The sequence below is a fragment of the Dermacentor variabilis genome, chromosome 9, assembly GCF_050947875.1.
Source record: "Dermacentor variabilis isolate Ectoservices chromosome 9, ASM5094787v1, whole genome shotgun sequence".
Lineage (NCBI taxonomy): Eukaryota > Metazoa > Arthropoda > Arachnida > Ixodida > Ixodidae > Dermacentor > Dermacentor variabilis.
The window spans coordinates 83926178-83945010 of NC_134576.1; the positions used below are offsets into that span (position 1 = coordinate 83926178).

Sequence of the window (18833 nt, forward strand, 5' to 3'; positions counted from 1 at the left end):
AACAAAATTTGTGTCTAAAGGCAAATAGCGTCGGAAAATGCGTAAGGTACGATTTATGCACAAGCTGCAGACACGGTAGCTTCGCGTTGTAATATGAATATACGAGAAAACAATGCTGTTACCCGTGAGCTGAAAGACAATGCCCTTTTGGAGCTGCCGTTTGAGGTCCATTGTCATTCGTCTTCATTCGTGCAGTTATTGGACTAATTGAATTTCTCGAAGTATAATGTGTCAAAAAACTCGTCCGACTTGTACACAACCTGCAGACATGACACCATCAAATTGTAATTCGAATATACAAGAAAATAACATAGTTTTGTTACGTGAAAACACCAACAAAAACCATTTTTGAGTTTGAGGTTTTTTTTCGTTAGCACGCCACGAAAAATTTCGAGCAACTGGAGGATAGCAGTTAGGCCGCAAAAAGAAGCACAAGGGATGATAGTCATTGCCTGTATCTGCGTGACCTGAGTATTTGTGGCGGTGTGCGCTGGGGGGCGGGGGGAAGGGGTAGGGGGGTTACGTATGCATTCCCGAAGCGATCAGCTTAGCAGACGCTATTTGAACTGGTGCTTTCTGGATAATGCAGTCGCTAGGTGGTAAATACTATGTTACTACCACTACGCTATGTGGACAATACAGTAACACTGTGGCTATGTGGCTTCCAGAAGGATATGTATGGCAGCCAAAAGCCAGCGACTTCGAGCCGCTGCCAGCAAACTACTCACAAGCCCACTACCTTTTGGATGACGTTGAGCCCACGCCCCCATTCCAAAGGGTCATAGCTTGTGGTTCATTCAAGGTCACCAGTAACCTGTACGAGGCTCAGGTTCCTCCTTCTGGACTCATCGCCTTTCACAGTACCATTGGGCACGTTGAGAAGGACAGAACGCCTGTCGGCACTCTTATATGGATTTGGCCTGGGGCGCACTTGACAAATGGAAAAGGTGCGTAATGTCTGTGAACGCAATTCACGAACACACGGGCACGCGGCTTCAGAATAGTCAGCAGGAAGGTTAGTGCTGGTCAGAGAAGCAACACGAGTTTTCGCCTCCTTTCTTTTTTTCTTTTGCGCGTAACTAGCGTCGAGGACACTGAGGTTGTGACGAATGTCGCGAATAATGCAAGCCAAAATATTGCCGAATATTTTAAAGATGTTAATTGGCAGTGAGCGAAGTGTCGCCTTGCTTTCTTATTTAGTGTTCACAATGGTGCCCTGCCGGAAAAAAAAACACGCAAGAAGTGCCTATGAACAACGCACACGTAGTTGACTTTTTTTGTATCGCATTGATTAGCATTATGCTGTAGGCATCAAAAATGTATTTCCTTTGTTTGGAAGTCTCGGCTTTTGTTTGTGCTCAGCATACAAGGAGAACACCCTGGCATCGTTTTGATGATTTTGAAGATGTTTTCATAACCAATATTCTGTTCTTCCATACACATATTACCTTCATGGCAATCGTATGCTGGGTATTTAAGCCGCAATTACTCTATGGCACCATCTTCCTTAAAACTTTTTATTCTCTTAATCGCTCACACGCAAAATACTTGAATATGCATGCTCGGTGTGGGATCCCGGTCTTTAGTCTCTCATTCAAACATTGTATTCGGTGCAAAATCTAAGCGCAAGATTCGTACTTCACAACTACTCTCGTCTGTCTAGTGTGTCTGCCATTAAAACTAGTTTGAACCTTTCTCTTCTTCCCTTACGAAAGACAGTGTCTCGCTTAGCACTCTGTAAGAAAAATTATCATCATTGCCATCTTAAAGAAGTCCTTACATATGAGCCAGAGTACATTTCATGCCGTAGGGATCACCTTCATAAATAGGCGTCTCGTTTTCTCGGACTAACTGATATTTTTACTCATTCATTCCTAAGACAAGTAACGATTGGAACCACCTGTTCACTTCAAATGGAGCAATTACCGACACTTACTTGTTTAAATCTGCTATTGAAGATCTTGTTTACTTTCAGTAATCTGCATTTTGCTGCAGCATAGTTACCTTTTCCTGTTTTTGTTTTCTGTATTGCAGCATTTCTGTGCTATTTTTGTTTCCTGTATTGCCGCATTTATGTGTTATAGACATTTGTTTTTCGCGCATTCCCCTCCCTTCTGCAGTGCCCTCGGGGCCTGAAGGTGTTTAAATAAATAAATAAATAAAACAATAAATAAATAAATATTGCAAACGAATGTACTTGCATAATTTAGGCTTTCCATGGCGTAGCGTGTTCATAGAAAGTGGGAATACTAGCTCGCGGCAGCCTGTCTGTAATTCTGCCAAATACGTCGCAAAATTGGGACGCCGTAATGACACTGTAGTTCGAAATTTGTCAGCTTTCGGTCCGAATGCGTCGCTGTGTGGCACAAAAGTGCAGTCGGGGTTAATGTTTTTGTTTTTTGACGATGCTGTGACCAGCCGATGCCTACGAGTATGGAGCATAAATGTTTGTAACTCGTACGAATAGGAGCCCTCCTTCATCGCGTATCAATCGGGGTGAGAAACCTCGCCAGTAAAAAAGTGCGATGCAAATAATAATTTGCATCGCACTTTTTACTGACGATCTTTCTCGCCCCGATTGATGCGTGACTTTGTTCAAGGACTTTGGAAGCAGCGCACGGGTAATTATAACTACGAACGCACGATGAGCGTTGTCCATTGCAATCGAAAGCTTTATTCAGATAAAGGTTCCAGTACGACCACGACAGCCTCAAAACAAATAAAAATAATGTATTGCGCTCAAAACAAGAAAAAACGATGTTTCGAATAATAATCGAAGCAATTTTTTATCTTGGCCGTAGTACGAAATCATTGTCCATGCAAGGCTCACACTGCGAGGTACTTCAGCTATATGAGTATAGCTTTTTATCGCTAACAATTTATCAAATCTCGTCTTTGACATGTCTTTGGCAAATACTGCGATAGATTACCCTGAGTGGCGGACATTATTCCTTGAGAAATAAAAAAAACGATATCCTCCTTAGCGCCGGCTATGGGGCATTTGTTCAATATATTGGATATCAAACACTCCGTCACTATCCAGGCGGCAGCACGTTTTAGCCCGTAAAACCAAATTTTCCAATATTTTAGATACCTACCAGCGCCATCTATAAAGTTTTGTTGAAAATGCATTAGTAGTTTGGCCATCAGGAATGTTTGCAATGGCGGCATTCAGCAGCACGGCTTTCTACGGCTACCCCCCAAAAATAAGTTCTATTCCTCATACTTTATCCCTTGTTCTTTTTCTGTAATGAAATTTGGATAATTGAACAGATTTTGCACTTTTGCAGCCATTGGCTATATTAAGTTTGCCCTTTGCTACTGTTTATCCACTACCACAAGAATGACTGGGTAGAGTTCCAGTGTCCAATCTATTGGACATCATGCTGTGCGAAAACAGCCGATAATTGTGAAATACAAAATTCACTTTTCCTATCTGTAACGTAAACATAAATTACTGAAAATCTCACAAAAATCTGTAAACATTAATACACCGCGGAACTCAGGAGCATATATAAACAGTTAACTAACTTTGGCTAATTAACTCAAACTAATTAGTCTAGGGCACATACTACAATTTGCGAATTGAAGCTGGCCATTTCGACAGTCATATTCACTTAGAATGAATTCTGTTGATTACAGCAGTTTTGAGACGAGAGTTCCGAAAATTTGAAGCGAAAGCAGAATCATGATTAGTTTTATTCTGGTGATTAAAAAGATTACAAGATTGTAATATGCAACCATTCACTGATGTTGCAGTAACTTTTCTGTTCCATAACATTAAAAAACCATTTGTGATAAAGGTAAGTTGAATAACAGTGCATTTCTTACCGCCGGTTTGTCTGGATTCATCTGAAAAGTAGTGCTAGTTTAAAAATTCGTTATAAGCGTATGTGCCTAGTGAAATCCCAAGCTTCAATTGTTATATGGCTATATGTGCGTTAGCGTAATTAGTCGACTGGTAAATTAGTGAAAACGTGTTAACTTGTCTACACCACTATTTTCTTCAATGTAAGTAATGCCCTATGCGAGTAATCCAGCTCGATAAGCCGATTTGTTCTACAGGCCACAAGCGATTCTCGAAAATTTATGTTAGCGTCAAGATAAAGCGCCGGCTATCACACGCAACGCTAGTCGGGTGGGGATAGCGTCGCGCTGCTTATCTCGGAATCGCGGGTTGAATGCGGCTAGCGCCGGTCACAGAGTCATCCCTAGAGGGATCTAATAAAGTGAATGTGTCGGCTAGTTGACTCAACGTCTTGATCTAGGGAACAGCGCGAAAGGCGAGGACGCAAAATATGCACACGAGAGCCGCACGTAGCGCTAACTGAATTTACTGAGATGAAGGACGTACATGTAAATACGCTATTTATTTTATTTATTTATTTATTTATTTATGATACCCTCAGGGTCAACAGACATTACAGAGGGCAGTGGTGCCAAACATAGAAGAACAGCAATATTTTAACTACAAGAAGCAGCACAATGTTTTTAATTATGCGATAGTAGTTATGAAGAGGCAAAATACATGTTACAAAAAATACTATGTATATACAAAGAAGCAGTTCAGTTTTTCTAATTATGCAATAACAGCTATAAAGAGGACGATAAAAATAATATGTTACAGAGCATTGGTTAATGTGGTCACACATTTTTCATGATCTGAAATTGTTACTACCAATTTGGGAAGGCAATTCCAATCCTTTGATGTGCGTGGTATGTAGGAATGCTTATGTTTTACACAACGGAATGCCAACTGTATGAGCATGATCCAAACGGTGCGAAACGCAATGGGGAGGAAATATTAGTAAATCACGCAGGTAGGGATGATGATACAGTTTGTGAAAAAGGCTTAAGCGAAGCATCGCACGTCGAGAAGCAAGCGTAGATAGATTAAGGTTAGCTTTCACTACCGTGATGCTCGCGATTCGACTGTAATTAGAGAGTATAAAACGGACCGAATTATTTTGCACCAGTTCAAGCGTATGTACCAAAATATTATAATGCGGATCCCAAACCGAAGCGGCATATTCTAACTTAGGGCGAATGAGTGTTTTATATAGCATTAGTTTGAGAGACGAAGGTGATTTTGAAAGTTACGACGAAGATATCCGAGCATGCGATTAGCGTTGCAGACAACATGAGAGATGTGAGTATCCCACGTTAAATTGCTACTGATGTGAACTCCGAGGTACCTGTCGAGTAGTGAATTGTTTAAGTGATATAAGTTGGTAAACTAGTAATCTTTCTAAACACTCGCGTGAATTTGTATTTTTTAATGTTTAGTTCCATAAGCCATGTATTGCACCACTCAAAGACTGCGTTAATGTCAGCTTGAAGAAGAGCGGCGTCATTCGAACTTGTTATTTCTCGGAAAATTACGCAATCATCGGCAAACAAATGATCGTATGAGGAAACGCAAGAGGGTAAATCGTTAATATAGATGAGGAAAAGAAGAGGACCGAGGACTGAGCCCTGCGGTACACCAGAATGGACTGTGCATTCTTCCGAATTTGGGCCGTTAGCTGAAACAAACTGAGAACGGTTAGCAAGAAAACTTTCAATCCAGATTAAAATACAGGGATCGAGCTTAAGTAGTCGTAATTTATAGATGAGCAGTTTGTGACACACTTTGTCAAAGGCTTTAGCAAAGTCAAGGAAAATGCAGTCAGCCAAGGACCTATTGTCAAGAATGGTGTTTAGTTTGTGTACAAAAAGTGTTAGTTGGGTTTCACACGAGTATGATTTGCGAAATCCATGCTGTGATGGTGCGAAAAATGAATTCGACTCCAAGAAAGTAGCAAGATGAGAAGCCAAGATATGCTCAAGTATCTTGCAAGGTATACTTGTGAGCGAAATTGGTCTGTAGTTTAGAGGGGAATGCTTATTGCCTGATTTATGAATTGGAATTACCTTCCCGTCTTTCCACTCGGATGGAAGCAAACCCATCGTGCAATGATTGTTGCAAAATATTGTTTAAGATGATTGATGTGTAGCAAACTGTGCTTTGAAGGAATTTCACAATAATGTGATCACTACCCGGCGCAGAGGATGGTTTTAGGGACCTAATGATGCTTGCGACACCATCATAGCTGATAATGAGTGGGAACATTACATCAAGGTCATATGGCCGTAGGTGTGGCGGGGTGGAATTGCTAGGTAACGAGAAATGTTTTGCGAAAACTTCATTTAGTACTCCGGGACACTGGTTGGTCGGTATAGCGTCACCATTAACGTCACTGAGTGCTAGTATATTATTGTCTTTAATATTAACCGTGCGCCAAAATTGTTTAGGGTTAGTTTTAAGCATACGAGGTAATGTGCTGCTTAGGAAGTTATCTTTGGCGTCTTTTAGGGCCTGCGCGTACTCATCGGCACTCTCTTTGTAGGCTTACCAACGAATACAGGTACGGCTTAGTTTAGCCGATTTAAACAGGCGCTTTTTTTTATTTGACAAGTGTTTTAGCTGATGATTATACCATGGTTTTTTTAGATTAGAGGTGATCGTGTAAATAGGGATGTGCCTATCAGTTAATTCAATCACTTTATGAACAAAGATACTCCAGTTTGACTGAACATTATGGCATTCAAATTCACGCAAGTATTCATCAAGGAACACTGCGAGTTCATTATTAATTGAAAGAAAATTAGCCTTGTTATTATTTCTTAATGTCTTGATCTTTTTAATCGGTTTTGGTCGCTCGAGGCAAACTTTAAATGAAAGTAGGCAATGATCGCTGATACCTGGCAAGCATGTTAGGTCGGTAATAAGATCGGGTCGGGTAGTAAAAACAAGGTCAAGTGTATTGGAAACAGATGTGGTTATTCTTGTTGGTTCCTTAATCATTTGGGTTAGGGAAAAGGTATTGCACAATTCTAAGAATTCTTGCGCCATAGGGGAGTTAGGATTCACTGTGGGGGGAACATTGTACCACATAATATTTGGAATATTAAAATCACCAAGCAAGAAAATTGGCACCGTGGTGTGACGAGAGCAAACACTATGAATGGCATCGTGCAAATCGCTCACAAATGTTGCAGTGAAATTCGGAGGGCAATAGAAGACGCCCAAAATAATTTTTTGATGCGCTAGTTTAACGATTGCCCATACAATCTCCAAACTGGATACAATTTTAATGCAATTTTAAGGCAGCCTTTTATTTATCGCCAGCAGTACACCGCCTCCTTGGCGTGTATCGCGGTCACAGCGGTAAACAGGAAAATCGCACGAGTTCATGAATAATTCCTGGTCCCCGATTTGTGGATGAAGCCATGTTTCGGTTAACGCGATAATGTCCGGCCCGCACGTGTCGATGGCCGATTCCAGTAAAACGCGTTTGTTGGTATTGATTCGGCTGTTAGTAAAAAGAACTGAAGTATTCGATAGGTTGCGTTTGTTGACCCTGACGCGTTCCTATCTCACTAAGTGAGCAGGGGACGTCGACTGCCCAGGCGCATGCTCTGTATTGTCTGCAGCTCTGCGTGTTTCTAACGACTTGTTTTCTTTGACACATTTACTTATCGGGTAATAGACATATTGTTTCTTATTTATTATTAACTTTTTGTAACGCACTTGGTAGGCGGGTGCGCAGGTTAATCTTTAGCAAACTGGAATAGCTTGCGCCTCACTTCACGTGTGGCTGCACAAAAGTCTTCGCTAACGCTTATATTTTTCTCTTTGAGTATTGCTCTTGCTGAAAGAACTTTTTCTTTTAATTTGAAATCAGAAAATTTGACGATCATGGGGCGGGATTTGTTTTGCAAATATGATCCTAAGCGATGTGCGCGCTCGATCGCGTTGTCCGACAAGGCGTCAAGCGCACCTGCTAAGATGGACCTTATCTTGGACTCGGATTGTTCACACGGTTCTTGAAAATCTGGAATGCCTCAAAGAATTACGTTGTTGCACCGAGATTGGTCCTCTTGCTCGTTCAGGCGGCATTCTAAATGGCCAAGATGGGCGTCAACCGACTTGACTGAGTCCTCTACGTGATCAACAGCGCGCTATAGGAGCTCAATTGATTTAGTTTTTGTTTCAAGCTCACCAAGCCTCTTCTGGATTGATGTAACTTGAGCTTCGATTTTCTTTTGGCTCGTCCTTATATCTTCAATATCAGTTGCCAACTCGTTCTGGACTTTAGCGGAATGAGCTGAGCGCGTATGAAGGTCTTTAATGAGGGTAAATATGACTGTCATCAGGCAATGAATCCATATCGAGCAGGGCTTTTGTCCGCCTGTCAGGGCCCGGATTTGCTGCCACATCATCGGAACGAAGTAACAAAAAAACATCGAAAAACAATCACAGGCAATGTTAGCAAGCACTTCCGGGCACGGAAGCAGGACCAAACAACGATTATCATTTTTCTTAGCGTACAAAGAATATGGCTTACAGACCTGTAAAAGGCAGAAGCGTGGAAATTGAAGCATACTGCTCCTGGCCGTGCCTCCGTGCCCACTGGGGAGACCACTGCACCGCCGTCCATTTATGTCCGCTCCTGCCTGTGACGTCATCGTGCAAGGAGACCATGCGCAGAAGGATGGGACGATAGCGCTTGCATCTGGCCTTGATTTCGTTTGCGGCTGAAAGTCAGGCAGTCGGTGACTGCAGTTGCGGGACGGGAACGGCCATGCACGTGTGGAACATGGCGATGGTTGCACCGACGACGCTTGCAGAACCAGAAAAGAAGCCAGGTAAGCCTGCAAAAGGCAGAAGCGGGGAAATTGAAGCATACTGCTCCTGACCATGCCACGTCATCCTCAGTATAATAAAAAAAAACATAAAAGAATGTGAAGACACGGAATGATCACCCTTTCATGATGCATTGCGCGGTTGGGGAAAGCGGGTCTCACAACACGTCAGCCGCTAAATGGCGCCATTTCTTTGTCAGATAGTAGAACAGATGAAGCACTCACACAGTTTTCATTCAGCACTTCATTTCTGTGGGCCTCGATGATGTCGCGCGTCATTGTGGTTTCTGTTTTCGGCTGAAACGTCACGTTTCTTTAATGTTGGGCGGCACCCACACTGCTTACACTGAAACGTCTAGACGTAGAGAACTATGGCGCTAGTGTCTACGGGAACTGCAAATTGGGTGGACCAGCCAGCAAGGGAATCATACTTAGCACATAAATTTGCCTAAGCTTCAACCTTTTGTCTTTAAACGGTTCTCGTGGGCTTGAAAACTTATAATTTGCAAGAAACCACGGTGTTAAAAATAACTAAAGTGAAACGTAATTAAATTCTCCGACGGCAGGATTCAAACAGAGGACCTCTAGCAGAGAAGCGCGACATTGAAACCATTACGGCAGGCGTACACACGCTTTCAAAAACCGGCATGGAAGCCCCTAAAGAAATTCTCGCACGCAATCCACGACGTTTAGAAGCTTGGCACGTTTCAATTTGGCCTACTTTAAAAGGTATATTCGCGGCACTCCGTAGTGATTATGTATGCTCAAGAGCTTTATTGCCTTATGCATTTAGAAAATGTGAAACTGCTTTGGAATTTAGGTCAATTAAAGACACACAAGGGGTAGTAAGCAAAGCGGCAAGAACATCTGAAGCAATCATCAAGAAGATTAGACAAATACGTGTACTAGAGGCCCTCCCCGTGGTGTCAGAACGATCGCAGTGCCAGTGTTGCATCAAGTAATTATTTCAGGAAAACTCACGTATGCGACTTATCCCCTGTGTCTAGTCGTCAACGAATGATATGCGACAACGCGAACGTGAGCCCTTAAGTAGATTCTGTGCTCAATCTTGGTGTACGGAGAATCGCTGATACATGGCGGCGTGATTAAAGTAGGAGGTGATCACATTCCTGTATAGCTCGTGTGCTCTCAGTTACTCGCCGTCGTATCTCGTACGGTTCGGCGCGTTAGAATTAACAGCGCTCGTCATGTCGCCTTCAATCCGCTGACGACTGTACGCAAATCTTGTACCGGAAATCACTGAAACATTGTGGTTGCATTAGGGTAAGAGGCGTCCAGATTGATGAGCAACTCATGTGCTTTCAGTTACTCTCTGTAGAACGTTTTGCAGCGTGATAACGTGTGCTGCGGAGGAACAGCACTCACAGTATCCTGTTTCACACGCTGACGATTGCTGGCATGTCTATGGGTGCACGGACCTTTGCCAGATGACGACTATCCTTTTACTCAAAACATAATAGGCACCTATGCTATAGCAGGCGGCACGGAAAATCTCAGCCGAACGTGACGGTTTGATGAACATACGCTTTGAGAGAAGGTAGTGCTTAAGCTAACAGCCGGGGTAAAGTGCGAGGAAACGCATGCAATGGTAGACGTGGGTACACGCTGCGAAGGCATGAGCGGCATTCTGAAACGATCATTTTGACGAGATTACGCCACCTGACGCGTCGGCGGTCTACGGAAGACCACGCTACTGGCACAAAGGGAGGGGGGAGAGGGGCAACCCGCGGTTGACGGTCGTGGGCTGTACTTTCACCAAACGTATATGCTATCTACCCGAGAGCCCCAGACTAAGTCGACTAGGTTACCTAGTGCAGCTTTTTCTAGGCGGTCCCTCCCAAATCTTGGGATAATGAAGTTTGGCTCGGATGGTCACACCTCACTGCATGATAATTTTGTCACTGTCCGAATTTTCTGCACAATGGATATAGAACAAGCCATCAGAAACGTAGAGCAGTCTTGTAAACTAGTGGACTTGAAACTGCTCAAGTGGGAAAGAAAAAAATTAATTTTACTTTATTCTTCGCACCTAATGCACCTTTGCACCTATTGCACCTCTTTTACTAGGTTGAGCGTATTTCGAATGCCTTCAGGGCACACAACAATGTCCTGCTGCTCACCGCCATCACACAAATGCGGTGCCCTTAGTTTCGGAGGTTCCACTAATCCTCTGCATTTTACTGATTTAATTTTCGTTACCTTACGTTGCATACCTTTGTTTGTAATTTCTTTTCACTAGTACTGTGGTAAGTAGTACAGACGTAAGAGCAGCTGAAAGCACTATCATCAGCTTCATTGTCTATACTATATATAAAGCATTCCTATGGAGGCCTCAACATTTTTAGACTGTACCAAAATAAGAATGACGATAAACACCAAACGCAAGCATGACGCAAACTTAATCGAACACACTCAAAGAATCCATTCCTCAAGGCTGGTCAGCGGCTTCCCACAGACCTATCCCGGAATAGTGGCATCCCCAAGAAACTTGTGGCAGCAAGTGTCACTTCCTGTTTTACACCTTCGCCCAAGCTCTGCGCGACACAGGAGGCAAGCTCATTTATGCTTCATCGAGTGGCTGTGACGGAAAAAGTACAATGAATACAGAGGAAACACAAGAGTAATTAGTTTTACATTATGTTATAAATGCTTACAGCAGCAGCACTATTATATGAATCTTCAGAACTAATAGCAGGAACAGAGCAGGCTGTAGTGAATATGATTGCAGTGTGAGTACAGTCAAAATGAATTCACCATAATCGCCCTGAGGCGTCTGCGATGTTTAACATGCCATGCTCGCTCACTTTTATCGTGAACCCTTGCTGCAAATCCATGGGCTATAGACAAGGCCAGATAGGAAGCCCAGTCCTAGTTCCGGTTGTCCACAGTGGTGCCTCCTTGCCAAGCAAAGTCCAGGTGATACCAACTGTGGTTGTGGGTGGGACCCAGACCAGCACATCAAAGTGTCTGTAGATGTTGCTGGACACACTGCTGACACGTCTGACGTTCTTATGCTCGGAATCCCATCTGCTTGCACCTCTCATGCAGCCAAGCGCTTTTTCAAATGGTCATCTGTCTCTGTTTGGTGCCATAACATTTACTGGTTTTCTCTTTGGCTTGACACCTTGGTTGGTGAACAGCTTCTCGAACCTGTCACAGAAGTATGCTTGCCTCGGCCAAGTAGTCACAGGGGACCTGGATCATGAGTACAACACCTAATAAGAATGAATTGGAGTGCCTAGTTCAGTTTCTTGTTATGCTAGAAAGCTACACAATCAGTGCTTTCTACCGGCACTAAGCTCAAGGGCTGAATTTTGGTGGATAACAAAGAATCTTGAAAACAAACAGGACTGTGCAATGCTTGCTAGATTAGACTATGTCAGGTTTAGCATTATGAGACAAGAACTGTACAGTATTTATTGGACAGCAAATGAGTGTAGCCAATATACTGGCTGAGAGTAACTGAAGTGGAGCTGGATAGGTCATGCAATGGAAAGAGCAGATAATCGGCACTCTTAATTTAGGAATCTCCGCCAAGGGGAGGGAAACATGGTGAAGGGCAGCAGATGCCATAGTAGCTTGGTACTGTTAAGAATTATGCAGGCATAGTATGGAGTTGGTTTACACAAGGCAAGGCGGCTATAGAGATCAATGTTACCTTGAAAGCTTTTCGTACAAGAGAACCGGGTTATTGTTCTTACAAAAATTACGAGTAATGTGGGTATTCAAGGTAAGCGAAATTTATCACAGCTCTGCTATTTCTCATTTGTTTGAATGTGTTTTTGAGTGTAAAGTACCATGCACCATCAGCTCCCTGCACATCATCCTCTTTCATTATTTCCAGTTTTTTAATCCGACACTTTTTTTGCCGCTTCCCCAGGGCATGTCATTTGTCGTCGTTTACTTGCCATATATAGTTGTGACTGCTTGGGTCACTGGGTATGTACACAAGTAGACAACCTACTGCTGATTATTGTATGGTGTAATAGACAACATCGGAACAGGGTATGTGCAACTGGGTATGTGCTCATTCTTTGCTAATCCCCCAGAATGGGTACGCTAGTGAGACACACGGGATATAACTGCATTTTGATATTTATTTATTTGTCTATGCATACACTCATCACTACTGGACCTTCTACACATGCTCACCCACGTTGCCTAGCTGCAGACCTGCTCAAGATTACCTGCCGCGTGTTTGAGCACATGCAGGAATTAGGAATCGTGCATCCATTTTCCAGCCCATGATTAAGTCCATTGCACATGGTACTGAAAATGACTCCAGCTGAATTGAATGAGCGCTACCAATGTTTGATGCTAGCGTCCCCGACTGCTAGCCAGTGTCACACATTGAAGGCTTCGCAGCATCACTACACGAAGCTGCTATCTTCTACAAAACAAGCTGCTATCTTCTACAAAACCTCTCTTCTCATCCTCTCAACATTTTTCCCTTGAAGCATCACACATCACCGTCATCTATGACCCACAGAGTTGACAGCTACAGCCAGTGGTACTGTGCTCATGTGGTTTGCCACAGCTGCAACCTCACCAACTCGGACAAGCTTCGTGGTATTTAGATTTCAACACTGTGTTGGATCTGCATTTTTGATCGTGATAACCCTTACAGTGCATTAAAAAGAGGGTGTATGAAGAAGGGCACCTGATCGTATACATTTAACACAAATCCTTGCTTTTTGTTTATGTGAGGCTGTGCATTTTCTTAACAATAAAATTTTGTTTGCAGACAGTGCAGCGATAAGTTCATTCAGGCTGCTTTTTCCTTGCCATAATTTAATAATTACAAACTTTAGGAGATGTAGGTTATGCTAACCTAAAACTCTGCTGTTTTTAGCTACATCTAGTAACTTATTGCTTGGTAAATTTTCTAGTCGAGCATCACGTGGTGTAGTGCAATGCAGCTCACTTGAGAGGCATGACATGATCCATGCTTAAAAAACGAACTGTTTGAAGAATTCTGGGAGTAATAGTGGAACAGGCAACTCTAACTGAGTGAACACTGCTTTCGTCACAAAATCTCGCCATTACGTAGGCGTATGCTGTTATGCAGCGTTATGTATAGCTTGTAATGAGTATAAAAGAAACAAAATTGGAGTTGTGGAGTTTAAAGCCCTATGGCTACAGCCGCTTGTTATACCTGTGACATGAGAAAATTTTAGAGGATGCAAGCAGGCATGCGTGAATAAGAACCCTGTTAAGGTATTGCTAGGACCCATGTGGCGTGCATAACCAAGCAGCACACGAGTCGCTTGCGTCTCATCTAGTACTATTATTTTCACTGTAAAGCGACCAATATCAGTAAGTCTGATCAACCTTCCTTAATATGCTAGCAATATATAAGCACTTCAGGTGCGTCTGTCTTGAGTGTTTGAAGCACTTCTTGCTAATCAACTCTTGAGGCGTTTACTTTGTCTTTCTGTGATGTAAGATTAGTTTGAGATTCCTAATAAAACTGTTAACGTGATAGTATGTGCTGGAATATTGGTCATGCCATTCTAAAACTGTTAAATCTGACACTGTCAAAGCATTTGGCACTATTAGTGAGCTTCACTTCACTACAGATATGTATTATGATGAGACCATTTACCATGTGAAAGTAACAATTCCGGCAAGTAGAGAGCTCTAGAGCACCTGGCATTACAGCAAAGCGGGCGGTGCAGTATCTTCAGGGCAACAGGAACATCGAAGCTGGAACTTGGGCGCACTTACGACCCGGCCGTCACCGCAACACACTGTTTGCTTCAGCGCATTACACAAACATGTTGCGGTGAAGTTATTGTGGGCGCATATACACACACGTTACTTCATCCCAACTTTGTACAGAACCCCACGTCCCATTGGTAGACCTAAAAGTGCGAAAAACGGGCAGAGATACAGCTGAACATCACAGGGCGCGGTATTAAGCTCCATCTCACTGTGCTTATAGCGCCCTTAGTACCAAAACTTCTAAAACATCTACTCTGCGTTTTAGCTCGTGATATTCTGGCAGACCCTGTGATGTCACTGGAGCTCTTTAAGGTCCACACTACTAGGTATAATTGTAAAGTCCGCGATGAAATCAAATCACACGAAGTCACGGATAGTGCGCTAACGCTGAACTCGATTGAAAGCGTACGCTGCCTCATTTCAAGGACGCGTCAATAGCTGTGAGCAAGCACCACCTTTAGTGGTGTTTGCTCGCAGCTCGATGCTTGGATCCTTCCGACTTAAACAAGGCGATTTTGCGGGAGCATTACCATATGCCTACATTGCAAGACCTACTGCCGCGGCTGCAAGGTGCCAAATATTTTTCTACCCTCGATGCCGCGTCGGGGTTCTGGCAACACCACCACTATATCACTTACGTAACTGAATTCGTGGCCAGGAACGCGTACGATGCCTCCGCCTTCGACGCCCGTAAAGTAAAGGTGCATGTTCGATGTGATGACGCTGCCGGAAAGAGTTGACAGGGCGACGTTGCTGTACAGTGCCGCTTCGCAAACTGTATTGACGAGGCACTACGCCACTCCAGTATTTCAATCGTCAGCACCACCGAATTCTTCAGAAATACGGGTCTCGCACTACCAGAGCTCACCGAGACGAAAAGCCGACATATCGCACCGCTTGCGCTGCTTGACTTTTCGCCAATAAACACTGAACCCAGCGCAGAGATGTCACACAACCAGCGGTCGGCATGTGCCAGAGAGCAGATGCGCCAAGGCGTCACTTGACGCCCCCATCTGCATTCTCGAAAGTCCCTAAACGATCCTGTCTGTAGGCAACTAGGATCAGGTCACGTGAGAAATTTTTGTACGACATATAGACGCATGCACGTCCATGGCATCCATCCGATGCCCTTGCTGTTCACCGCTCGATATCGCAGTGAAAGCCGCAGTAGGTCCAGCGCCGAGAACGCGACGTCATCACGTGGTCAGGTGGGTTCTCGTGACTCGAAGGACCGTTCAGCGGCGCCACTTCCTCCTCATTGGCAGCGCCGTTACGTGCCCAATGACGCACGCACTAGGCACACATTTAGTCAGCCAGAACCGTGGAGCCGGCGTGGTGCCGGGAAAGCGTGCTCCGGAGGCAAACCCCGGAGGCACGGTTTCAATATCCACACCAAGCCGAAAATTTTCAAATTCTGTTTTCGAAGCTATTCCTTTACTTTGTTTACAGGAATCTCCCTGAAAAGTTTGATGTCGATACGAGTCTTTTAAGGTGTAAACCTTTAGTGACTCACGAGTGTGCGGGCGCAGTCCGTGGTGGACACAGGAAAGCGCTGATCACCGGTGAGGGGAGTAAGGAGAGGAGGCACGACCGGCAAGAGAAGCAAGGAGAGGAGGCGCCACGCCAGTAGCGCTGTACGAGTGGGCGCGTGGAAGAGCGCGGACATGCGCGTGGGGGTGCGCGCACATCGGCGACAAACCATGCAGCCATTATGGCTGTGATTGCATCCCATGCTCATCCCATCCCATGATGGAAATATCTCACCCACGCACGCAAATCTTCTACCGATAAGATTGGCGATAGGCCAACTAAACGCGGGGTAGTTTTTTCTGTCGCCACAGTGAGAGCTCTAAGAGACTTCTGAAGTCTCAAGCAATAGTGCCCCAATTCGATAGATTACTTTCAGAACCAGTGCAAACGTAACGCGTTATTCTAGGCGGCACGCTGGAGGCGAGGTGATGATCTTACACTCGGCTCGTTTGAGAACGCTGTCTTTCCTGCGCGTCTTTCTTTCGCGGACACATTTTATATGCGAAAAGAAAAGCACCGCCAAGGAAAACGCTCCACAAATAACAATATTTGTGTTCTCGATGTCAACTAAACACCTGAACGCATATACACAATAGGTTGCTGCAAACTACAGACAATCGGTTTCATCTGCAAAGAAAAGCTTCGCTCCTTTCCAACTAAGAGCGTGAGAGTTGACACACACACACACACACACAGATATATATATATATATATATATATATATATATATATATATATATATATATATATATATATATATATATATACACACAGACATATATATATATATATATATATATATATGTACTGGATCGCAATATCGTGCCTGGAAGTCAACCAGTGCGCATGTGCAACACGCCCCCTACTTATCGCAGCGCTCCTTATATACCCGGCTGCGTTTCGGAATGAAGTGCTTTTTGTTACCTGCTACTCGTCTGGCTTACATGCTGTCAGAAGTGGGGTACGGCAGTTAGTTCCTGCCCGCGCGGCAAGTTTTACCATAGGATCCCAGCTTAACAGCAGTATTAATTCCCATGAACGAGACAAGGGCTCATCCGGAAAGAGAACCACAAGCCACAACGATGACTTCGACTCTGCTACCACCGCCCAAGCCGCTCGACGTTACTGGCGACATTTTCCACAACTGGAACATCTGGAAAAGTGAGTTCGAACTTTTTGCAACCGCTACAAGGCTGAGTCTACAGCCCCAGGATGTTCAGACCGCTACATTTTTAATGACTATTGGTGAAGACTCAAGGCGTGTTTTCCGCACCTTCAAGTTTGAAAACGAGGAGCAGAAGAATGATCGGAAAGTAATAATGCAGAAGTTTGAAGAACATTACAGACCAGTTACAAATGTCACCTACAACGAGTTTCGGTTTGGTTCCAGGAACCAGCGCGAGGGCGAGTCATTTAACGAATGGCTCACAGAACTGAAGACTCTAGCTGCGCACTGTGAATTTGGCGTGATTGAAGATAGACTTCTACGCAGTAGAATAATCCTTAGAATAAGAGACAAAAAACTGCAGCAGATACTTATTTCTGAAAATCCGAACTACGCAAGAACGGTTGAGATCCGCCGTGCTAAAGAACAGAGCAAAGAACAGGTCGCTGAAATCCGAGGCAGCCAGGGCGGCAGCACTTCTTTTGAATCGGAAATCAACATTGACGCTATAAAAGCAAAGACTGCCACCTGCCCGAAATGTGGCTTACAACATCAAAAAGCGGCAAGATGCCCAGCAATAGGAAGGCACTGCAAAAATTGTAATGGCCGAAACCATTTTGCTAGTGTATGCCACACACGAAGCTCGAAAACACGGCCAGAAAGACTGCGCGTGCGACAGGTGGAAAGGACTGGTGACGAAGATGGGGCTGGCGACGAGGCATACTTCCTTCAAGCGTTGGAAGTTCAAGCACTCACGAGTGACGAGCACTGGGTGTCAGTCAGTGGCTGGTATCATGACCAAATGTAAGATAGACACAGGGGCGAACTGTTGTGTTCTGCCAGAAACGGTCTTTCGGAAGTTGTCCGCGGTGCCTGCGCAGAACTGTTACGCAACCTTGCGTACGTTTTTCGGCCCCACAGAACAAGCAATCGGAAAGATAAACCTGCTCGTGTCTAATAAGACTCGAAGCACCGAGGTTACATTTTTCGTTGTTGTCCAAGATGTACCAGTTACGTTAAGCGGACACGTCGCTGAGAAACTGGGCCTGATGAAACGCTGAGATGCCGTCAACGAAGTGTCCGAGATCCTCATATCTGGCTTTGAAGACGTCTTCCAGGGTCTAGGACAACTTGAGGGCATCGCCTATCGCCTGCAGCTGAAGCCCGATGTACGACCAACCATAAAACCAGCGAGGAGAATTCCCGTCGCCCTCCAAGAGCCCGTGAAAGCGAAGCTCGACGAGATGGAACGCGATGGCGTCGTTGCAAAGATGACAGAGCCTTGCTCATGGTCTAGCTATATGGTCGTAGTACTGAAAAAGGATAAGATACGCATATGCTTGGATCCTTCCGACTTAAACAAGGCGATCTTGCGGGAGCATTACCGTATGCCTACATTGGAAGACTTACTGCCGCGGCTGCAAGGAGCCAAATATTTTTCTACCCTCGATGCCGCGTCAGGTTTCTGGCAAATAACCATCGACGAAGACAGTTCGCGCGTTTGCACAATGAGCACGCCGTTCGGAAGGTACAGATTTCTGCGCATGCCATTCGGCATCGCATCAGCACCAGAGGTTTTTCAACACGCCATGCACGAGGTCGTTGGAAGCTTGGCTGGCGTAGCTGTCGTAATGGACGATATATTGGTATGGGGAAAGACAAGGCAGGAGCACGACACGAACCTCACCTCCTTGCTTGAACGCTG

The 18833-nt window shown here is 44.4% G+C and overlaps 1 protein-coding gene across 1 annotated transcript in view; it reads left to right on the forward strand.

Annotated features, from left to right (window-relative positions):
* LOC142558421 (calcium-activated chloride channel regulator 1-like) overlaps positions 1-18833 on the forward strand; it is an 81899-nt gene that overhangs the window by 53217 nt on the left and 9849 nt on the right. The window contains exon 7 of the mRNA XM_075670556.1: positions 669-947. Within this exon, the coding sequence (XP_075526671.1) occupies positions 669-947 (279 nt within the window). The remainder of the gene's footprint in view (positions 1-668; positions 948-18833) is intronic.